The sequence below is a fragment of the Pteropus vampyrus genome, unplaced genomic scaffold, assembly GCF_000151845.1.
Source record: "Pteropus vampyrus isolate Shadow unplaced genomic scaffold, Pvam_2.0 Scaffold79, whole genome shotgun sequence".
Lineage (NCBI taxonomy): Eukaryota > Metazoa > Chordata > Mammalia > Chiroptera > Pteropodidae > Pteropus > Pteropus vampyrus.
In genome coordinates, this window is record NW_011888860.1 from 736669 (window position 1) to 761664 (window position 24996).

The following is a 24996-nucleotide window of genomic DNA, read 5'->3' on the forward strand; positions in this document are numbered from 1 at the left end:
GTTTATTTAAGAATTTTTAAAGATAAGAAAGAAATAGGTTAGAAGCTTTTTGGTGGGTGGTGGTTGGTAGGAAAGGAGCATTTTAGTAGGTGATATGGTATACGTACTGTTAGTCATATTGGGGAGTACAGAGTACTTACTATAGTATTTTGCACATTGTTTCTTGAGCTATAAAGATGTAGTGAATCTGTTATATCAGGGGACCCAGAGTTGATAATTGATTGTATAGTTGTAATTGCATTTTGTTCATTTCTCAGGATTTCTATCTATGATTTTATCTTCTGTTCTACTTCTGACTCCACTTCCTTTAAGTGAACATTTTACTTGCTAAACCACCTTCTCTTATTTTTTTTTTCTTTGTAGTTAAACCCTTTATAGTTTTTTAAATTGTGGCAAACATAAAATTTACCATATTAATCATTTTTAAGTGAACAGTACATTAGTGTTAACTGTATGTACATTGTTAATACAACAAATCCGTAGAACTTCTACATCTCGTAAAACCGAAACTGTAGACCCATTGAACAACTCCTCTTTCTCTCTCCCTTCTAGTTCCTGGCAACCATCACTCTGCTGTCTGTTTCTAAGAGTGTGACTCCTTTAACTCCTCATATAAGTGGAATCATACAGTATTTGTCTTTATGTGACTGGTTTATTTCGCTTAGCATAATGTTCTCATGGTTCATCTGTGTTGTAGCATATGACAAGAATTCCTTATTTTTTAAGGCAGTATAATATTCCCATGTGTGTGTGGAGGGGTAGGAGGAGGGGGAGGGGAAGGGAAAGAGAACACACCACATTTTTATTCATTCTTCTGATGAACATGGACATTTTGGTTGCTTCCACCTCTTGGATATTGTGAATAATGTTGCAACGAATATGGGTGGGCAAATAAATACCTTGAGATCCTATTTTAAATTCTTTTGGCTCTATGCCCAAAAGTGAGATTACTGGATCATATTCTATTTTTAATTTTTTGAGGAACCTTCATACTGTTTTCCATAGCGGTTACACCATTTTACATTCCTACCAGTAGTGCACAAGTGTTCCAGTTCCTGCGCATCCTCACCAACACTTCGTTTTTTTGACAGTGGCCATTCTAAAGGGTGAGAGGTGATATCTCATGATTTTGCTCTGCGTTTCCCTGCTAATTAGTGATGTTGAGCATCTTTTCATAGGCTTGTTGGCCATTTGTATATTGTCTTTGGAGAAAAAGCTATTCATATTCTTTGCCCATTAAAAAAATGAAATATTTGTTTTTTGTTGTTGAGTTGTAGTTCTTTGTATGTTCTGGATATTAGCCTCTTATCAGATACGATTTGCAAATATTTTCTCCCATTTTGTAGATTGCCTTTTCATTCTGTTGTTTCCTTTGTTGCACAGAAGTTATTAAGTTTGATTTAGTCCTATTTATTTATTTTTGCTTTTTTTTCCCTGTGCTTTTGGTGCCGTAACTAAGAAATTATAGCCAAATCCAATATTGCGAAGTTTTCCCCTTGTTTTCTTTTAAGAGTTTTATAGTTTCAGGTCTTAAACCAATTTGAAGTTAATTTTTGTATGTGGTATAAAGTAAGGGTCCAACTTTACTTTTTGCATGTGGATATCCAGTTTCCCCAGCACCATTTGTTGAAAAGACTATTTTTATCCCATTGTTTAGCCTTGGCACCCTTGTTGAAGATTATTTGATCATATGTGTGAGGGTTTATTTCTGGGCTCTATACTATATATTCCATTGGTCTTATGTTTGTCATTATGCTAGTAATACACTGTTTTGATTACTGTAGCTTTATAATATGTTTTGAAATCAGGACGTGTGAAGCCTTCAGTTTTGTTTTTCTTTCTCAAGGTTGTTTTTGGCTATTTGGGGTCCTCTCAGTTTTTATCCTTTAAGATTTTTCCTTTCATTTTCTTCATTTTACTTAAAGCAAGTATGATTGATTTTTTTTTTCTCAGAACACATGTGGATAGATAACCAAATATAACCTTCAAAATATGGAATGTGCCCTGTTTTATGAAAACCTGGCATATTTGGATTCGAAAGGTCAAATTAAGGATTGGAATTTAAAAACATTTTTAACTTTGTAGAAGTAAACAAACCAGTTTATTTGAAGCATGGTACATTTAAAAAACTTTTATTAGCAAAATACTTAGACATATAGAAAAGTAGAGTAGTACATTGAACTCATGTATACCCACCTCCTAGATACAATAATTATTAATAATTTTGCTTAATTTGCTTTAAATGTATATATGTATATAATTTTTCTGTAATATCTAAAAGTAAGTTAATGACAAATATGATTTTTTTGTTTTTTTTCTATTTGAGTATTACACATTTGTGTTATAAATGCATATATTTTAGAACAATAAATTTCATTGAAGGCTTTAGCTTGAAATTTGCTCTTTAAAAAAAATTGTAAGAAAACATATTATCTTGAACCTGTATCTCCCAGAGAAAGGTAGTCTCCTGTGTAACTACAAAACTATTATTCCTCTCAAAATTATGAATAATTTCCTAATATAGAATATTCATACTATATACAGATTTCTCCAGTTCTTTCAAAACTCTTTTATTGCTGTTTTTTGTGTTTTTTTTTAAATTAAACACTAAATTCCAATCAAGAGCTACCCCATTGCATTTAGTTGTTATCTCTTAAGTCTCTTTTATTATAGAACTGTCTCTCTTACCTATCCCTTTACCACTTTCCTTCCTCTCCCTCATGATATATGTTTGTTAGCTCTTTTGAGAATGTTTGACATTTTATATTGCTGATCATTTTCTCATGGTGTCGTGTAACTTTTTCCTCAATCTCCTATATTTCCTATAAACTAGGAATTAGAGCTTGAGGTGTTTCAGATTCAAGTTAAACATTTTTGGAAGAGTACTTCAGTTAGTAATGATGTGTATTTATATTGTTTCACATTAAGAGGCATATAACCATTTTGACACTGATCACCAGGATAAGTTTGTGGTGACAATCATATCATTTTATTGTAAAGTTATGTTTTCCTTCTTTTGCATTTTACAAGTAATCTGTGACATGGTATTTTGGTACCAGGTAAATCTGGTACCTTTCACCTAATGACTTTATTTTAAAAGTTTTTTAATTTTTAAAAATTTTCAGTCTTGAAGAGGCCTCTTCTGTGTGTCTCCAGTTGTGGGACTTCTGTTCAGCTGGACTTCAAGCAGCTCCCAGTGATGGCTGATGTATAGTTTAGTTGTAATTTCAATGTGGTTGTGAGAGGAGGCAAGCATAGCAGTTACTCCACCATCTTGCCCAGAAGCCTCATCTAATGACTTTAGACTTCATTGATGACTATTGGTGATTCTTGATCAACTCTTTAGTTAAGGGTTATAAAACAGTAATTAGTTTGGATTTTATTGTTTCTTTTACATTCCTTTTACATAGTCTTCTTCTATAAAGAGGTTTTACTCATTAACTAGGGCTATTTTGTTACCTTGAAATAATGTCTACTTAAAAGGCAGAATAAAGCCTTATAATTTCCTTTTAAATAACCATTACCAGAGTGTAATAATCACCTCTAATGATGGCAAATGAGGTTGGTCTTGTTTACTTGTGTGGCTTTCTCTTTGAAATACCATATGTAATTATTTTATAAATATCATATATATTTGGACTTTGGTTCATTTAAGATTATAGTTTGATATAAACCCTTTATATATTATATATAACATATATATATTTTTTATAGTAAGAAGACAGTATGTTGGATAATAGGAAGAGCTGTAGCGTTTGCACATATCAGCTGTGGTCTTAATGAGCACATTGATAATATCCAGACAGTAAGTTTTATTAGTCATAGAGAATGAATATTTTAGACACTGGTTTTCAAGCTTTTATTTACATAATTGAATGATTAAAATATCTCTCATGAGAAGGAAAATATAATTACAGATTTTGTTACTAGAATTTCTCAAAGAGCTTATGGTTGTATTAAACATGTTTGACCCAAGAAGTCTAAAGAACAATATTGTGGTCCTGATTTCTCTATTTAATGCATGTTTTAGTTTCTCTGCTGCTAAAATGTCCTTTCTTGCTCCTTCATATTTTATACATTGTTAGCCATCCACAAATATTATTTATGCACCTGTTATGTGTGGGACTCTAACTAAGTGCCAGATTGGAGTACATGTCATAATCCATGTCCTCAAGGAATATGGCTAATTGGGCAAATAAGCTCATACAGATGAATATGTCAGTAAAACCAACGATGTGAGGCTCTAAAATAACTAAGCAAGACTAATACTGGCAGTGAGTAATGAAGGATTATAGAAAGTGTTGAATAATAATAGAGAAATACTCCTTCCTGCCTTTCTTTGGCCAAAGCTGCATATTGTTTATCAACTGGCTTTATTGCTTAAAAATATGTCTCAGAGATCTTTCTGATTTTTATATACATCTGTTTTCTACATTTTACCTTAAACTTTTAATAGCTCCATTGTATTCCAGAGGGTGATTTTGCTATAATTTATTTAATCATGCTTTTATCTAAAATATTTTGGATGTCTTCAGTTATCTATTACAATAGTACTTAGGTATATATCAGATTATTGATGACCTTAATTTGGTTCTGTTTTCTATAAATACTGTCTTTTTTAGTGACATCCCCTTTGTACCTTGATGAGGTTTAGTATCTACCTTACCCTTATCATAGCAGTACACTTAAAAAATCATCTTGTAAATAACTTAATTTGCAGTAGAGATTGATTGTTTTGTTTCTTGGTAGCATTTGTTTCTGAGGGAGATGTTTTTTGTTCTTGTCTGGGATCATGCCGTGTTTGGGTCTTATAACTTTCCTATGTATTCCTTATAAAGAGATTTTTTTTGTTTTTGTTTCTTTTTTGATGGTTTTAAAGAGCTAAAGTATTAATATATTTTATTGTTAGAATCAATTTTCTTAGACCTATTTCTAGATGGATGATATTGAGTATTTTCTTGATTGTTATAGAAATTTATTTTCTGGATTTTTTCCATAAAGGTAAGTTATTTAAAATTACTAGTCATTCATATAATATATTCTTAAAATGATATAGGAAATTCTTTTAGTGTTGTGTTGATGATGTAGCTTTTAGTAGAAAGGTCTTTTTTGAAGTCGTGTTTATTGGTATATCTACTTTAATGGCAGTACTGACCATTGCAATACCACCATTAAAGTTTCTGTTCACTCTGCTATTATTTATATTTATAGATTTTATGTTCACCCTGAGTTTTTAACAAAAAATTTTATGGTGACATTGGTTAACGAAATCCAATAAGTTCCAGTTGTACACTTTACAACAGTAAGGCATATATATGTTTACACTGTGTGTTCATCTCCCATAGTTAGATTTCTGTCACCACATATTTCACTCCCGTTACTCTGTCTACCTTCCCCCTTCCCCCCTGCTCTGGTAACCCTGAATTTTTTAATGGTTAAAAGAACATATATCCTTATCTATTAATAAAAACTTAATTATTTGTTTTTAGGTTCTTCATTTGAAGCAATCCTTTTACATTTTTCTATAATATATCAAACCTTACCATATCCTTATGTCCCATATCCTTTTAGAATACACTCTCTGTTTAGGTCAGGTATATATGTGTGTGAAGAAGCTACACAAGTTTGTTCAAACAAGTTTATTAATAAGGTTCCCCATGGAACAGGGAAGATACATAAGATCAGGTGATAAAAGTTAAACATAAACACTTAAGTCAATAAAAGAGATTGAAATAAACTGCATATACAAAGTAAAATTGGTAATTGGGAGGTAGTATCAGCAATGTATGTTTTTATACATAAGAGTTTCTTCACTTTACTATATAATTGGCTAGACATTCAAACTACCCAACATATAGTAGGTACAATGAAAAAGAGGGTGGAATGGATATGTAGTTTGTAAGCTGGAGGAAATATAGAGAGTTTAAGATTCAGCTTTTTTTAAAATTACATTTATTGGGGTAACATTGGTTAATAAAATTGCATAGGTTTCAAGTGTACAGTTCAATAATACATCATCTTTATATTGCATTGTATGTTCACCACCCAAAGTCAAATCTTCGTCACCATATATTTGATCCCCTTTACCTTTTCCTCTCCCCTATTACCCTCTGGTAACTACTAAACTGTTGTCTGTATCTATAAGTTTTAGTTTGTCTTGTTCATTTGTTGATTTTAGTTTTAGATCCTACATACGAGTGAAATCATATGGTTCTCAACTTTTACTGTCTGACGTTTCGCTTAGCATGATAATCTCAGGATCCATCCATGTTGTCACAGATGGCAGTATTTCATCTTTTCTTATGGCTGAGTAATACTCCATTGTATATATGTGTCATATCTTTATCCAATCACCTATCGAAGACCACTTTGGTTGTTTCTGTGTATTGGCCACCATGAATAATGCTACAATGAACATAGGGTTACATTATATCTTTATGGATTAATGTTTTCAAATTTTTTTTAGGTAGATACCCAGAAGAGATATTGCTGTGTCATATGGCAATTCTATTCTTAATTTTTTGAGGACCCTCCATACTTTTTTCCATAGTGGCTGTACCAGTTTACATTCTTGCTAGCAGTGTTCCTTTTTCCTCACAACCTCTTTAACACTTATTACTTGTCTTGTTGATAATAGCCATTCTAACAGGTGTGAAGTTGTATCTCATTATGGTTTTGATTTGCATTTCCCTAAGAGCTAATGAAGTTGAACATCTTTTCATATGTCTGTTGGCCGTTTGTATGTCTTAGAAGAAATGTCTGTTCATGTCCTCTGCCCATTTTTTAATTGGATTTTTTTGTTATTATTGAGTCACATAAGTTCTTTGTGTATTTTGGATATTAGCCCTTTATCAGAGGTGGTGTTTGCAAATATCTTCTCCCATTCAGTTGGTTGCCTCTGTTTTGTTGATGGTTCCTTTTGCTGTGCAGCTTTTTAGTTTGATGCAATCTCATTCATTTATTTTTGCTTTAACTTCCCTTGCCTTTGAGGTCATGTTTTCTTCTATACAATTTATCGTTTCATGTTTTATAGTCAGGTCTTTGATCCATCTTGAGTTAATTTTGGCATATGGTGACAGATAGCAGTCTAGTTTCATTCTTTTGCATGTGGCTTTCCAGTTTTCCTAGCACCATTTATTAAAGATGTTTTCTCTATTGTATATTTTTGACTCCTTTGTTGAAAACTATCTGCTTGTATATATGTGTGTTTATTTATGAGTACTCAAGTCTATTCCATTGGTCTCTGTGTTTGCTTTTCAGCCAATACCATGCTGTTTTGATAATTTTCGTTCTGTAGTATAATTTGAATTTGGGGAGTGCAATACCTCTGGCCCTGTTGTTTTTTTTGTTTTTTTTGTTTTTGTTTTTTTTTTTTACAATTGCTTTGGCTATTTGGGCTCTTTTGTGATTCCATGCAAAACTGATAATTTTTTGTTCTATTTCTTTAAAAAATGCCATTGGAATTTTGATGGGGATTGCAGTAAATCTGTGTATTGCTTTGAGGAATATGGCCATTTTAACTATGTTGATTCTTCCAATCCACAAATATGGAATATCTTCCCTTTTCTTCGTGTCTTCTTCAGTTTCTTTTAATGTCTTCTAATTTTCAGTGTGTGGTCCTTCACATCCTTTTTTTATTCCTGAGTACTTTATTCTTTTTGTTGTAAGTGCAAAAGAAATTTGTTTTCCATTTCTCTTTCTGAAACTTCATTGTTACCATATAGGAACATGGTGGATTTTGTACATTGGCTTTGTGTACTGCAGCTTTACTGTATTTGTTTATTGTTTCTAATAGTTTTTTGGTGGAATCTATAGGGTTTTCTATATAAAGAATAATGTCATCTGCAAAAAGTGACAGTTTAACTACTAATTTGGATGCCTTTTATTTCTTTTTCTGCCTGATTGCTCTAGCTAGGACTTCCAATACTGTATTGGATAAGAGTGGTGAGAGCAGGCATCCTTATCTAGTTTCTGATCTTTGAGGAAAAGCTTTCAATTTTTCATGATTAAGTATGATATTAGCTGAGGATTTGTCATATATGGCCCTTATTATGTTGAGGTACTTTACTTCTATACCTATTTTTTAAAGTATTTTAATAAAAAATGGATGCTGCATCTTGTCGAAGGCTTTTTCTGCATCTATTGATATAATCGTATGATTTTTATTTTTTAATTTGTTTATGTGGTGTATCACATTAATCGATTTGCATATGTCGAACCATCCCTGTGCCCCTGGGAAGAAGCCCACTTGATCGTGATGCATAATCCTTTTAATATGTTGCTGTATTCGGTTCACTAGTATCTTATTTAGGATTTTTGTATTTGTGTTCATGTGAGATATTGGTCTGTTGTTTTCTTTTTTTGTGTTATCTTTACCAGGATTTAGTATCAGGGTGATATTGGCCTCATAAAAGGAGTTGGGAAGTATATTGCCTCCTCTTCGATTTTTTGGAAGAGTTTGAAGAGAATAGGTATTAAATCTTTGAATGTTTGTTAGAATTCACTGGTGAAGCCATCTGGTCCAGGACTTTTATAATTTTTGGTAGGTTTTTGATGATTGTTTCAATTTCCATACTGCTGATCGGTCTGTTTAGATTTTTCAGTTCTTGATTCAGTCTAGGAAGCTTGTATTTTTCTAAGTACTGGTCCATTTCTTCTAGGTTATTAAATTTGGTGTTATATACTTATTCATAGTATACTTGTATGATCCTTTGTATTTCTGTGACATCAGTCGTAATTTCCCTTGTCTTATCCCTGATTATGTTTGTGCCTCTCCTCTTTTTTCTTTAGTGAGTCTAGCCAGGGGTTTGTCAATGTTATTAACCTTCTCAAAGAACCAGCTCTTTGTTGCATTTATTTCTTCTATTGATTTTGGTGTTTTCAATTTCATTTATCCCTGCTCTAATTTTGATTATTTCTGTCCTGCTGACTTTAGGCTTCATTTGTTCTTCCTTTTCTAGTTTTTTAAGATGAAGCATTAGATTGTTTATTTGGGCTCCTTCTTGTTTTTGGAGATAGGCATGTAATGATATGAACTTTCCTCTTACGACCGCTTTTGCTGTGTTCCAAAAGTTTTGATATGTTGTACTATAATTATCATTCATTTCTATGTATCTCTTGATCTCTCTTTTTATTTCTTCCCTCACCCAGTTATTCTTCAGTAGCATGTTGTTTAATCTCCATGTATTTCTGGTTCTTCCTGCTTTCATTTTGCAGTTGATCTCTAGTTTCAAAGCCTTATGATCAGAGAATATAGTTGGTATGATTTCAACCCTCTTATATTTGTTGAGGCTGTCTCTGTGTCCCAGTATGTGGTCGATTCTTGAGAATGTTCTATGTGCACTAGAGGAGAATGTATAAGCAGCTGTTTTGGGACGGAAGGCTCTGTAAATGTCAATTATGTCCAATTGGTCTAATGTATCATTTAAGGATGTTATTTCCTTATTGATTTTCTGTTCGGATGATCTGTCCATATCCGACAGTGGGGTATTTAGGTCACCCACTGCGATAGTGTTTTGGTCTGTTTCTCCCTTTAGTTCTGTTAGTAATTGCTTTACATATTTTGGGGCTCCATGATTGGGAGCATAGATATTAATAATTGTTATGTCTTCTTGGTGTATGATTCCCTTTATCATTATGAAGTGTCCCTCAGTATCTTTACCTTTTTTATTTTGAAGTCTATTTCGTCCACTGTTAGTACCGCTACTCCCACTTTTCTCTCAATGCCATTTGCTTGAAATACCATTTAACGCCGTTTCACTTTGAGTGTATGTTTGTTTTTGGAGCTGAGATGTGTCTCCTAATGGCAGCATATGGTTGAGTGTTGTTTTCTGATCCATTCTGCAATTCTCTGCCTTTTTATTGGTGAGTTCAGTTCATTTACATTTAGGGTGATTATTGAATATGTGATCTTCTTATAGCTGTTTTATCTTTTGCATTCTGGTGGCTCGGTGTTTCCATTGCTTCCTTGTCCTTATGTTCTGTTTTCTTTATTTTGGTTGGCTTTTGTGGATTTTAACTCTGGTTCTTCTTGTTTTATGTTATATACTTTGGTTCTGAATCTTTGATGTGTGGTTACCATTATGTATATAAGGAATAGTTTTATACACACACACACAGACACACACACACACACACACACACACACACACACACACACACACACACACAGTCGCCCATTTCCTTACATGAATGCCTTATCTCCATTCCCTTTTGTGAATTTGTATCTTTGAATCTTCCTCCTTTTCAGTCATTGTTGTCTCATTTTGTCCCAGTGTATGCTGAGCGTTCATTACTGTCTTGCTATAGGAATTCTCTTATTTTATTTTATTTTATTATTTATTTTATTTTATTTATTTTATTTTATTTATTATTATGTATGTCGACAGCACCTGGTCTTCCTTGGTGGTCTCCCATCCAAGTGCTAACCAGGCCTGACCTTGCTTAGTTTCCAAGATCAGACATCGGGCTTGTTCAAGGTGGCATGGCCGTAGACCGTGGACCGTAGCTCCTCTGGGGCACGAACCCAGGACCTTCTGCGTGTAAAGCAGACGTGCTAAATGCTACACTATGGAACCACGGTTGTCTCTTCTTATATTTTAAACTTATAATGCCCTATTCTTAGTAAGGGTTGCACTCCTCTGCTTCTATTTGCCTGATAGCCTTATTTCTAATTATGTTGGGTTTTTTTTTGGTCATTTTGTTTTAGGTAAGCTGACCCCTTTCAGTATTTCCTGTAATGCAGGCCTCGTAGTGGAGAATTCCCTCAATTTTAGTATGTCTGGAAAAGTCTTAATTTCTCCTTAATATCTAAAGGAGAGCTTAGCTGGATACATTATCCTAGGCTGGTAGTTCCTTTCACTTAATAGTTTGAATATTTTATTCCATTCCTTTCTGGCTTGTAAGGTTTGCCCTGAGAAGTACAAGGATAATCTAATGTGTTTACCTTTATAAGTTATTGTTTTTTTCTCCTGGCTGCTTTGAGAATTCTGTCTTTGTTGTTGATTTTTGATTATTTTAATTCAATGTGTGTTGGTGAAGGCCTTTTTGGGTTGAGATAATTGGGTGTTCTGTTGACTTCTCGAATTCTAAGTTCCAGCTCATTCCTTAGATTTGGGAAATTCTCGTCCACTATTTGTCTGAAAATGCTTTCTAGTCCCTGCTCCTTTTCCTTGCCTTTGATAATGTCCATTATTGTTAGGTTTCCTCTCCTGATGGTATCAGGTAGTTCTTGTATTTCTCTTTCATTATTTTTTTCTTCTTCAATTTTTCTTCTTCCTTTTAATTTATTTCTAGATTTTTGCCTTTGATATCACTGTTCCTTTCTTCCTTTTGGTTGACTCTGTTTCTCAAGTTTGCTATTTCAATTTTCAACTTTTGCAATGTGTTTATCTCCAGAAGATTTATTCTGTTCTTCTTGAGGGTTTCAGTTTCCTTGCTCTGCTCATCCAGTTGTTTTTCAATTTCTGATATTGTTGATACGACTCGTTTCATAACTCACTTTTTCAAAAGTACCATCCTGAATTCTCTGTCATTTAAGTTGCATATTTCTATGTCTGTAAACTTATTTTCTGGAGATTTTTCTCTTTCTTTCTGAGATGCCTTGTCACCTTGGTTGTTCATGGTGTTTAATGGACTATTTCTCTGCCTGGGCATTAATGGAAATGTATTCAGCTTTTTTTTCCAGAAAGAAGATTTATTATATAAAGGTTTCTCCTTAGGCTGCTGCAGAGAAGTCACTTTTCTTTTGGTTTCCATTAGGAGGCGTCTAAGCCTCTTGGATCCCTGCTTTGTTTTATATAAAGCCTTTTTTTTTTTCTTATAGATGTTTAATCGCGTTCACTACTCTCAGTCTCAGCCCCTATCAGTGTTAGTGACAGTTTTGGTAGTGTTTGCTCAGAATCCCTGGACCTCTGTGGTGTTCGGTCTTGGAAGGTAAGAGGGGAGGGGCCTTCTGGGTTGGGGGTTGGGATTGGGTGCTGTGGCTGAGCCTTGGTTTTACAACCGCAGCTGGTAAAAATCAACTATTGTTTCTCTTCCATCCCCGCTTCTCTGTGGTCCCCATTTCTCTGCCTTTAGCCCTGATGACTGGGCCCTGCCGCCGCCCACAGCACTCCCAGGCAAGACTGTTCCGTGAACTTACCTCACCTTCTCCCTTCCTCCTACAGGGATCTCCGGCGGCTGTGAGAGGCAGCTTCTTTATTTTTCCCTGTCCACCGCCCGATACCCGGAGTTCTGATCTTTGATAACGCGATGCACAGATCCCATGCCCAGATGTGCTGGTGTGCAGTTTGGGTGTTTAAGTTGAGTTTTAGATGTTCAGCTTGTTGTTTCAAGGAAAGAGATCTGGGGATGTCGCTCACTCCTCCATGTTTCTCCAAACTCCTCCTCCTGTTTTCTTTTCTAAAAGCTTTATAGTTTTATTAATTTACGTCTGTGATACATCTTGAATTAATTTTTTTCTATTAAGTGTGATACCGCAGTCAAGGTTTATTTTTTTTATCTATGGATGTCTACTTGCTCCAGTACTATTTGTTCAAAAAGCTATCTTTCCTCCGTATTCTTGATAAGTGTAGCTATATAATAAGTCTTGAAATTGAGTTAACTGATTCCTCCCACTCTATTCTTCCAAAATTGTTTTAGGTATCCTAGTTCCTTTGTCTTTTCTTTAATTTTAGAATGATCTTGTCTATATCCATAAAAAATCTTGCTGGGGTTTTGATAGAAATTGTGTTAAAGCTATATATCAATTTGGGGAGAATCGACATTGTTAGTACTATGTTGAGTCTTCCAGTCCATGAACATGCTATGTCTTTCCATTTGTTTAGATCTTTGATTTTTTTTTTCATCGATATTTATAGTTTCAGCATACAAGACCTACGTACATTTTGATAGATTTAAACCTAAGTATTTCATTTTTTTGAGTGTGAATGTTACTGTATTTTTAATTATAGTATCCATGCCTTAGTTGGTATAATATATAAATACAGTGCTTTTCTGTGTTTATCTCATATACAGACCTATCTTGTTTTATTGCACTTTGCTTTATTGGGCTTAGCAGATACTGTTTTTTATAAGTTGAAGGTTTGAGGCAACTCTGCATTGAGCAAGTTTATTGGTGCCATTTTTCCAACAGCATTTGCTTTACTTTATGTCTCTTTGTCACATTTTGGTAATTCTCACAATATTTCAAATTTTTTATTATAATCATGGTAATCTGTGATTAATGATCTTTGATGTTACTATTATAATTGTTTGGGGCCTGGTGGACTGTGCCAAAGTAAGACAGCAAACTTAATTGATAAATGTAATGCATATTCTGACTGCTCCACCAACCCTTGTCTCTCTTTTTTTCCTGGGGCTTCCCTATTTCCTGAGACACAACAATATTGAAATTAGGCCAGTTGGTAATCCTACAGTGGACTCTTAAGTGTTTAAGTGAAACAAAGAGTCTTACGTCTCTTACTTTAAATCTAAAGCTAGAAATGATTAAACTTAGTGAGGAAAGCATGTTAAAAGCCACAATAGGCTGAAAGCTATTGTGCCACACTGTTAGACAAGTTGTGAATGCAAAGAAAAAGTTCTTGAAAGAAGTAAAAAGTGCTACTCCAGTAAACACATGAATGATAAAAAAAACCAAAACAACCTTCTTGCCAATATGAAGAAAATTTTAGTGGTCTGGATAGAACCAGCACTATGCCACACTATGCCACAGCCTGTTACAGAGCAAGGCCCTAACTCTTCAATTCTGTGTAGGCTGAGAGAGGTGAGGAAAAGTTAGAGGTTGGTTTATGAGGATCAAAGTAAGAAGCTGTCTCTGTAACATAAAAAAGTACAAGGTGATGCAGCAGGTACTGATGTAGAAGATGTAGCAAGTTACCCAGAAGATCTAGCTAAGATAGTTAATGAAGGCGGCAACAGTAAACAACAGATTTTTAATGTAGAACAAACCAACTTATTTTGGAAGAAGATGTCATCTAGGACTTTTCAGTGATTTCTTCCTTGATTAAACAATTTAAAATCATATCCCCCACTCCTTCTGCTCCATTCTCCATTTCCTACTAACTAGAAAGAAGTCAGTGCTTGGCTTCAAAGCTCTTAAAGGACAGGCTGACTCTGTTTTTAGGGACTAATGCAACTGGTGGCTTTAAGTTGAATCCAGTGCTCATTTACCATTCTGAAAATCCTAAGGCCCTTAAGAATGATGCTGAATCTACTCTGCCTGTGCTTTATAAATGGAACAACAAAGCCTGATGACAGCACATCTGTTTACAACATGGGTTTCTGAATATTTTAAGCCCACTATCAAGACCTGTTGCTCAGAAAAAAAGATTCAAAATATCACTGCTTATTGACAATGCACCTGGTCACCTGGGAACTCTGATGGCGATGTACAACAAGATTAAAGTTTTCATGACTGCTAACACAACATCCACTCTGCAGCCTAGGAATCAAGAAGTAATTTTACTTTTAAGAATTATTGTTTAAGAAATACATTTTGTAAGGGTATAGCTGCCATAGATAGAGTCTTCGGATGGATCTGGTCAAAGTGAATTGAAAACCTTTTGGAAAAGATTCACCATTCTTAGATGCCATTAGAAACAGTTGTGATTTATGAGAAGATGTCAAAACATTAATAGTAACAGGAATTTAGGAGAAGTTGATTTTACCCTCATGGGTAAAACTTTGAGGGGTTTAAGACTTCAGTGGAAGAAGTAACTGCAGATGTGGATATGGCAAGAGAACTAGAATTACAAGTGGAGCCTGAAGATGTGACTGAATTACTACAATCTCATCATAAAACTTTAATGGATGAGAAGTTGTTTCATATGGATAAGCAAAGAAAGTTGTTTGTTGAGATGGAAACTATTCTTTGTGAAGATGCTGTGGAAATTGTTGAAATAACAACAAAGGATTTAGAATATTACATAAACTTAGGTGATAAAGCTGCAGTAGGGTTTGGGAAGATGGACTCTTAATTTTGAAAGAAGTTTTACTGTGGGTAAAATTTTATCAGATAGCATCACATGCCATAGAGAAATCATTTGTGAAAAGAAGAGTCAATTGATGCAGCAGACTTCATTGTTGTCTTAAGAAATTGCCACAGCCACCTCAGCTTTCAGCAACCACCACTTCGATCAGTCAGCAGCCGTCAAATTGAGGCAAGACCCTCCACCAGCAAAAAGGTTATGACTCTCTGAAGGTTCAGATGATGTTTAGCATTTTTTAGCAATAAAGTATTTTTAAATTAAGGTATGTACATTTTTTTAGACATGCTATTGCACATTTAACAGACTGTGGTATATAACTTGTAAATACACTGGGAAACCAAAAAATTTGTGTGCCTTGCTTTATTGTGATATTCACTTTATTGCAGTGTCTGGAAACGACTCTGCAATTTCTCAGAGGTATGCCTATATTCTGCACTTTGCTGAACTCATTTATTTGTTGGGTTCATCTGCAAGTAGGGACAGTTTTATTTCTTCCATTCTGATCTGTATGCCTTTTATTTCCTTTTCTTGCCTTCATAGGTTAGAATTCCTCTAGCATTACGTTGAATAAGAGTGGTGAGGGTGGACATCCTTGCTTTATTTTCAGTCTTAAGACAAAAGCATTTAGTATTTCTCCATTAAGTATAATGTTAGCTGTAGGGTTTTTGTAGATGCTCATAATCATTGAGGAAGTTCTCTATTCCTATTTTTCTGGTAGTTTCTGTCATGAGTGTGTGTTGAATTTTGTCAGATGATATTTTCTTCCTTTAATGATATGATTGTGATTTTTCTTTTTTAATCTATTCATGTGGTGGATTACATTGATGTTTTAAAATAGTGAACCAGCCTTGCATCCCTGGAATAAACCTTAATAAATCCCTGGAAAACTTTTTTTAATGTATTGCCGAATTCTATTTTATAATATTTTGTTAAGGATTTTTACATCTGTATACGTAAAAGATATTGATTTATAGGTTCATTCTGGCTTTGTTTTGGTATCAGGATACTAATATTAGCTTCATAAAATTAATTGGAAAATGTTTTCTTTGCTTCTATTTTTGGATGAGATTATATAGAGTTGGTGTTAATTTTCCTTAAAAATGTTTGGTAGAATTCTCCATTGAAACCGTTTGGGTCTGGAATTTCTATTTTGGGAGTTTTAAAATTGTGAAGTAAATTTCATTAAAAATCATAAGGCACTTATCTATTGTATGAGGTGTGGTAGTTTGTGGTTTTTGAGATATCAGTCCATTTAAGTTGTCAAACATGCATGTGTACAATTGTTCATAAAATTCCCTTATCAGTCTTTAGATGCCTGCAGGGTATGAAGTAATATTCCTTGTTTCATTCCTGATATTGGTAATTTGTATTGTCTTTTTTTTCTGTCAGTTTCGCCTAGAGGTTTGTCAGTTTTATTGATCTTTTCAAAGAACCATCAGTTTATTTCATTGATATTTCTATTTTTCTGTTTTAATATTCATTTATTTTTGCTCTTATTTTTATTATTCCCTTCTACTGTATTTGGGTTTATTTTAGTCTTTTTCTAGGTTCTTGTGGCAGGGGGCTTAGTTTATTGATTTGAGACTTTTCCTCTTTAATAATGGATGCATTTAGTGCTATAAATTTCTGTCATTGCTGCATATCCTACAAATTTGGATATGGTGTATTTTCATTTTCATTTATTTCAGTGTATTTTTTGATCTTCCTTAGGACTTCATGTTTGAACCGTGGATTATTTAGTATACTACTTAGGTTTCAAGTGTTTGGAGATTTTCCTGTTATCTTTCTGTTATTGATTTCTAGTTTGATTCCATTATGGTCAGAGAACATACTTTGTATGATTTCTGTTCTTTTAAATTTGTTGAGGTTTGTTTTATAGCCTAGTATATGGACTATCTAGTTATATCATCTGTGGATACTTGAAAAGAACATATGTATATTGCTGTTATTGGATAGAATGTCCCATAAATGTTGATTAGATCTTTAATTGATGGTGTTACAGAGTTCTGTATCCTTGCTGATCTTCTGTCTAGTTATTTTGTAAATTGTTGAGAGAGGGGTATTGAAGTCTCTAACTATAATTGTGGATTTGTCTATATTTCCTTCCAAGTCTATCGGTTTTTACTTCACTCATTTAGTGGCTCTGTTTGGTGCATGCACATTTAGGGTTGCTATGTCTTCTTGGTGGACTGATCTTTTATGATTATATAATGTGCTTCTCCGGTAATTTTCTTTGCTCTAAATTCTACTTTGTCTGGTGTTAACATATAAAAATGTAATTTTAAATTTAAATTTAAATAGGCACATGTGGCTGCCATAATAACTAGTTCTGGAGGATGGAGAGAGCTATGGCACAATAAATTTAACTAAAGGGTAAATTTTATTGTACGTTAGAAAGTACTAAGGGCAATGGGTAGTTAGTAGGAAAGAGAGAGTGGGGCAGAGGGAGTGGGAGATGTGACTTTAAATTGGCTAATCAAGGAAGAAATCATTGAATGTGATTCTTGAACAAAGATTCGAAGGAGAGAGCCATGCAAATACCTTGAGGAAGAGTACATCAAAGGCTAGCAGAAAGGTGGGCCATTGTAAGAATGTTAATTTTTACTCTGAGTGAAATAGAGAACCACTTAAGGTTTTAGAGCAGACCCTGATTCATTCTGACCTATGTTCTATGAAAATCATTCTGGCCAGTTTGTTGAAAATAAACTGTAAGGGTCAAGGGTTAGAAGCAGGAAGACCATTTAGGAGACAAGAATACAGGTGATGATAGCCAACCAAATGGTTAGAGCAGATTTTAGGGGAAATATCAGACATTCAGTTTTGGATATATTAAGTTTGAAATGTTTATTAGACAAGCAGAGAAAGCAAATAGATGAGCACCTGCCCTTGTCGGGCTTACACTTTACTGGAATATGGGTAATAAACACAATATATAAGTAAAACAAGTACATAAAACATATACTATGTTAGAAGATGATAAGTTTCATGGAGAAAATTCAAGTACAGGAAGATGGATAAGTGGTATTGGGGGACTAACTTCTTGAGAAGGTAACCTTGGAGCAGTGGTAGAAATGTGGTGAGGAAATAATACCTGGGAGAATAGTAGTTCAGGTAGAGGGAACCAAGATGTAAAGGTTCCCAGGTGGGAGCATGGCTGGTGTATTTGAAGAAGAGCAAGGAGGCAAAGTGTGGCTGGAGCAATGTGAGTAATGAAAAGAGGATTAGGGATGACAGCGGTGAAGTAACCAATGTCTGGGTTATAGGCCATTTTAAGGACTTTGGTTTTTATCCTGAATTAATTGGGAAGCTAGTGGATAGTTTAGCAGAGAGAGGTATGATCCGACCTACAAGTTTAAGCCACTCTGATTGCTGTGCTAAATAGGCTGAAGGGGCAAGGGTGGAAACAGGAAGATTCGATAGGAGACTATTACAATAATCCCAGTAAGAGGCTGTGGTAGCACTGGAGATAATGAGGGATGATCATATTCTGGATACAGTTTAAGGGTTGTACTGGCAAAGTTGGTTTATTGATTGAATGTGGGGTGATAGGAGTCAAGAATTAGTCCAAGAATTTTGCCTTGAGCAGTGGGAAGGATATAGTTGCATTAATTGAGGTGGGAAAAACTGGAAAGAGCAGGTTTGAAGATGATTTGGAGCACAGTTTTGGACATGTTAAGTTTGTGATACATATTAGACATCCAAGCATGGGTGTTCAGTACTGTTTTATGGTTTTTCTTGAAATAATGGTACTAAAACAGTGTACTCACTGTTCTGAAAATGTTACATTTGTTAATATCTTAATTTTTAACATGTTCTGTCTTGGCAAAATTTTAATATTTTGGAGAGGGAGAAATTATTTGACTGTTTTTTGGCTTTGCTGCCAGAGTTGATGGTACTTCCTTAGAGTTATAAAAATATTCCGATTTTAGAAATGGAAATATAACTGTATAGTCTGAGTGTTTCTACTTGCTTTCTATTTTAGGTCCTATTACTGCTGGATTGTGCAAGATATTTAACCCTGTTTTCTTTGAGGTATGACTTAAAAATTAAACATCTTGAATAAGAAAAGGAAAACATTTTAGTTTTGGAAGTCAGGATGCCAAGGAGAAGGAAAAATCTTGGGGGAAATCCTTTTCGGAAGACTGCAAACTCTAAGGAAGTTGTTGTATCCAGTGTTGCTAGTCATGAGGAACCAACTACTACTCTTCCTTCCATATGTGAGAGAAAAGTTGATCAGGAAGAACTCTTCACCAGTATCTCAGAGATGTTTTCTGATCTGGATCCCGATGTAGTATATTTGATGCTTTCTGAATGTGATTTCAAAGGTGAGAAAAAGTTTAGTCTGAACCCTTTGCATCTTATAAGGTTTCTTGTATTATGCTTTGACCAGTAGTAATATAGAAAAATGACTGCTTTATTTCTATTTTGTTCATCACTTATTGAGCATCTGCTGTGGGAAAGGTTCTATGTTTGGTATGAGGGATATGAAGAAGAATAAAGCATAGTTTCTCCTTTCAAGAAATGTACAGTTCTTGATGTATGATGCATCTATAGATATCATACCCTATGTTTTATTTATTTTTTACCTTCCTTTTAGAATAGGTTGGCACTATGAGTGGCAGTACTGTGCATTGTAGGATATTCAGCAGCATCCCTGGCTTGTACCCACTAGATGCCAGTTGCACCTCCCCACCAATCCCAGTTGTGACAATTAAAAATGCCTCCATGTATTGTTGTATGTTCCCTGGGTGTCAAAATCATTCCTAGTTGAGAACTGCTGTCCTAGAATGTAAGCTGCGTAAAGACATTTTAAAAACTGTTTTAACTGCTGTGTCCCCAACTCCTAAAATAGCAAATGACTCATAGCAGGACCTCAGTAAATATATATTGAGTGAAAAGGTAATTATAATTGTGGGAATGAGGGCTGGTAAGAGTTGAGGCTAGAAACCTGGTTTGAATTTCTAGCTCTGCCGCTTAACCTCTATGGGTCTCAGTTTTCTTATAGGTTAGTGAGAAAATAGTATGTACTTCATATTACTTATTTGCTAAGGATTAAGTGGGGTGTGTGTGTGTGTGTGTGTGTGTGTGTGTGTGTGTTGATAGTCTTCAATACAGTAAATTATTAATGACTTCTAATAAATATGTTTGCAGAGGGGAAATGATCAAAGTTGACTAGATGAATAAATTAACTGTTGATGCTTAGTATTGATATTGGCCATGATTAGTAGAAGATAAAATTATTCTAGATTTGGGAAGTTTCGGTAATACATGATAAACTTCCATTTTTTATTCAGTAAATGGTTTGCGATGTGAACATATCTAAGCTATCCTGTTTCATATGTATGCAGAAAACCAGTTTTTAGCAGTCCACATGGTGCTCAGAAATGATGGTGTGTAGAATTTTATGTGTGACTTCGATATTTATTTTCTAATTTTGATATCTTTAAAATTTACTTGTTGCACATATACTAACATAGCAGTGAGGGAGTTATAAGATAAATATAATACCCTCAATCTTAACAAAAAATATGCTTCTTTTTTCTAGCATCTTTGCTACATCTAGTTCATAAATACTGATGTTTTGAGTAGTATGAATAGTAGCATTGAAATTGTGTATTCTGCTTTATAAACTTAAGCATATTTTCAGTGTTGTTGTAATCTTTATATTTATTTTTAATAGCTTTCTAATATTCCACTGAGATGTACTCTTAAGTTATTAATTATATCTAAGTTTTTCATGAATAATATTTTAGAGAACATTTTGGTACAAATAGCCTTTTACTTTTCAATTTTTCACTTCCACAGTTTTATTTTTTATGTCATGGGTAGGGACAGTTTCAGGTCTTGGAAAAAGTGCTAAATTGCCTACCAAGAAAGAAGGTGTGCCAATTTGTAATACTATCAGCACTGTATAAATACAGTGGTTTCACCACAACCTTTTCAGCCTTGTGTAATATTATTTTAAGATTTTAATAGGAATAAAATTAAGCCTTTTATTAATTTGCATTTTTTTAAGAGGGATGTTGAACTTTTTTTGGTATATAAGTGTTCACTAATTCTTGTGTTCTTATGTGAATTATTCTTGTTTTTGTTGTTTTGTAACGTTTTAAGTTTTTTCCAACAATCTTTGTAAGGACTTTTGTGTGATCTATATCTTGATCTTACTTGTGTTAACTTAATACTGTTTTTCAATTTATACTCATTAATTTTTTTTGTCGACCTTTTCTTTGGTGGTTTTTCTATCATGTATATATTTTTTTCATTGAAATATGTCTTGTATTTGCTTTTTTCTCCCCATCTTTTTTTCCTATGTTTAGGGCTTCTAGCTTTTGTAGATTGCTATAATTTTCTAACTGGTCTCTGTCAGGCTTGCCCCCTCCAATCCATCTTTGTTTTTCTTCTTAAGGAAACATTAATTGGGTGCTTACAAGGTGCCAGTCCTTGTGCACAGCACTTTTTCATGGATTATCTCATTTAATCCTCACAACAACCCTATGAGGTAGGTACTTTTATTATCCCCATATTCCAAATGAGAAAATCAAGGCTTAGAAAGTTAAGTAACTTGTTCAAAGTGTCATAGCTAGCAAGCAGGGATTTAAATGCCTGTGTTCTGACTCCAGATAAGATGTTACCTACTGTGCTGTGTTGTTTCTGTATTTATCTTCCTTGAAAGAAAATAAGACAAAACACAAAAATAAAAAAGCCCCAAATTTTAAATGCTTAACAATTTTAATGTCTCCGTATTTGTGTTATAACAGAAAGAACTCAAAATTGGAGTCAGAAATATCAGTCCTGGGCCTGTCACTTATCTGTGTGACTTGGGCCAAGTTAATGTACTTTTTGAACTTCATTTTCTTTATCTATTTGCTAGGAATGCTATACCTCATAGTATCATTTGAGGATTCAGTGAGGTGATGCATATAAAGCTTCTAGTTCAAATGCTGTGACAGGTAGATTCCTTTCAAGTTCTCTTAGAAAATAAAATTGATATTTCTTACCATGATGTACAGGACTCTTCCAAATTTCACCTGATCTCCCATTCCAGTTTTATCTTCTTTCATCTTCCATCATACTGCTGTGTGCCCACACTCCAACTAACTTCTCTTAATACCTTAAACATGCTTTGTGTTTTCAAGTCCGGCTTTGCCTTTCCACTCTGTCTGACAAGTTTCTTTTTAATCTTCAAGTACTAGTTCACATATTATCTTATGTGAAATCTTTTCTTATTCTCCTATAAGACTGTTTTGGCATTTGTATGTTATTAAAAGTGTAAATTATTTAATTTGTATTATATTATAATGTAATTGTCTCTAATTGCCTCTATTTGACTGCAAAAATCCTTTAAAATTAAAATTTTTTAATTAAAAATTATTTTTCAATTACAGTTGACATACAATATTATATTAGTTTCAGATGTACACCATAGTGATGAGACATTTATATACTTTACAAAGTGATCACTCTGATAAGTCTACTACCCATCTGGCACCATAAATAGTTATTACAATATTATTGACTATATTCTGTGCCATACTTTACATCCCTGTGGCTCTCTTTAGTGTATGCACTGCCAAAGTGAGCACCCTGTGACTATTTTATAACTGGCAATTTGTATTTATTAATCTGCAAAAACCATTTAAGTGTGGTAAAAGAATGTCTTATTCATTTTTGTACAAAGTATGTCTGATATGTAGTTCCTACTCATACATTTTTTTTAATTAAGTGAAATTCATAGCATGGACCACATAAACAAATTAGGTTTAATAGAAGAGTACTTCAAATACTTTATATTTAAAAGGACGTGCAGTGGCTAAGTGGTTTTAGGATCTTTAGAAATAGCCCTGGTAGATACAATTACAGATAATTTTACATTTACTCAGTAAATTCCTCAGAAAATGTCTATTTCATGACAGTTTATTAGCTTAGTTTGTTACCGTTTGTAAGTAACAGCATTTCATGTCTCTGTCTTTCATATCTTTTCACTAATACAGACTGATATATTAGTAAAATGTTAATTTAAAAATCTGAATATTTTAAAATTTCTCTATGTTCCATTCATTGGAAAAATCCAATATAATTATATGTATATTTTAATCAAATTATGTTTTACTATTTTCAATTCATGTATATATATTTTATTGTTATTGTTGTTCCTGTTGTTGTACAGTTGAAAATGCCATGGATTGTCTATTAGAATTATCTGCCACAGATACCAAGATAGAACAATCATCTTCAAAAAGCTCCATTGCTTCTGAGAACCAAGTAAGTGCAGCAAGACATGAAATAATGGACAAGTGTCCTCCCGAAGAAGAGAGTGAAGATTCCAAAATGGATTCATTTTTGGACGTGCAACTAACTGAGGACTTGGATTCCTTAATACAGAATGCTTTTGAGAAATTGAACTCTTCTCCTGATGACCAAGTATACTCATGTTTGCCTTTGCAAAATGTTAATAGTTTTGGTGACCTGAGTGCATTTATAAATTCAGATTCAAGTAGTATGACTCCTGTTCTGTGTACACAAAATATGGATTTGAACAGTGAAAATTTAGAGAATTCTGCCTCTCTTTTAAGTTCAAACCCCTTAACTTCACATTCAGCTTCGAACGAGTCCAAAAGTGTTATAAAATATAACACATTGGAAGATTCTCTTCTCAGTAATTCTTTAAGTGCAGTAAATGACACTATGGTAGATTGTAACAATCTCAATCAAAGAGAGAATGAGCTTTTAGAATCTGAGTGTGTTGAGGCTCAGTTCTCTGAAACCCCTGTAGATTTGGATGCCAATGAACCTCAGGCTCCTTTAAATGTGCAAAATCCAGGGCTTGGTTTACTGGGTATAGGTGGGGATCAGAAATCTACCTCTATCCCTGATGTGTTTGTACCTTCTGAAGAATTCAATTTCAAGGCACACAATCATAGTGAACTGCCACCAAAGGAGAAGGATGTGAATTACTGCCCAGTGCTTACCCCTCTCCCTCTACTGCTGCCTCCTCCTCCTCCACCAATGTGGAATCCAATGATTCCTGCTTTTGACCTCTTTCAAGGAAACCATGGCTTTGTAGCTCCTGTTGTAACCACAGCTGCACACTGGAGACCTGTCAACTATACATTTCCACCCCCAGTTATTTCTCACACTTCCCCAACAAAGGTATGGAGAAGTAAAGAGGGAAAAAGTGCTTATCAAATACAAGAAACTCCAGTTTCTCAGGTTGTAAGAAAGAAGACATCGTCTTATGTTGGACTAGTTCTTATTCTTCTCAGAGGGCTTCCAGGATCAGGAAAATCTTTTTTGGCAAGGTATGAGGTTTAATTGAATTTTTAAAAAGCGTAATGCATGAACCTGAACATTTATAGCAGAGAGTATGAATATGTGCTTTTCTTAATAGAGATGTTCAGTAACCCATAAAGTGATTTTTTTTCTGACTTTGTGGCTAATTTTATCGTTTTCATCAGAAGTTTTTATTGAATTCTTTATCTTAGGTTATCATTTTGAGAGGCAGAATAGAAGAAAAGATTAAAGATGATTCCAAGATTGTGAGGTCACAAAATCAACAAAAATAGCTTTATGTGAAAGAAAACTAATTTGAATTGGGGAAAGATGAGTTCATCTTTCATTATAGAACTAGAGAGCCATAGTTTGAAATTCAAGGAAGTCTTAAATACAAGAATTCTAGTGGTGGTTGGAAATTTGGGATTGTAGCATGTTGTTAATGCTTTTGTAGGAAGAGAGCATAGGATGAGTCACTGGTAGTTAAAGAACTTCAAATTTTCAGTGATTTATTTGTTGCAAAATATAGTACCCTTAATTATTTTATCTTATGTATCCATCTTTGTCCCTTTTATAGTTAAGGTAGGTTGTGGATGCCTTGGTTTCATAGACCGGAGTCAGGGTTAAAGGCAGCTTTGTTATATACAGTTGCTTTGTTTTCAAAGTGTCTCTCATCCCTTTAGCCTTAACTTCCAGAAGATTTATATTTAATATATTTTATTTGTCAGTTCTTTTT

At 34.0% G+C, this 24996-nt stretch overlaps 1 protein-coding gene across 9 annotated transcripts in view; it reads left to right on the forward strand.

Moving 5' to 3' along the window:
* N4BP2 (NEDD4 binding protein 2) overlaps nt 1–24996 on the forward strand; it is a 91661-nt gene that overhangs the window by 8939 nt on the left and 57726 nt on the right. For 4 of the 9 annotated variants that reach the window (XM_023532178.1, XM_023532173.1, XM_023532172.1 and 1 more), the window contains exon 2: nt 23158–24289. In XM_023532178.1, coding sequence (XP_023387946.1) covers nt 23169–24289 — 1121 coding nt within the window. In that variant the 5' untranslated portion in view covers nt 23158–23168. Of the gene's footprint in view, nt 1–18972; nt 19316–21396; nt 21490–23157; nt 24290–24996 lie in introns of those variants that run through there. The other 5 variants (XM_023532174.1, XM_011362751.2, XM_023532175.1 and 2 more) reach the window with 4 other exon arrangements.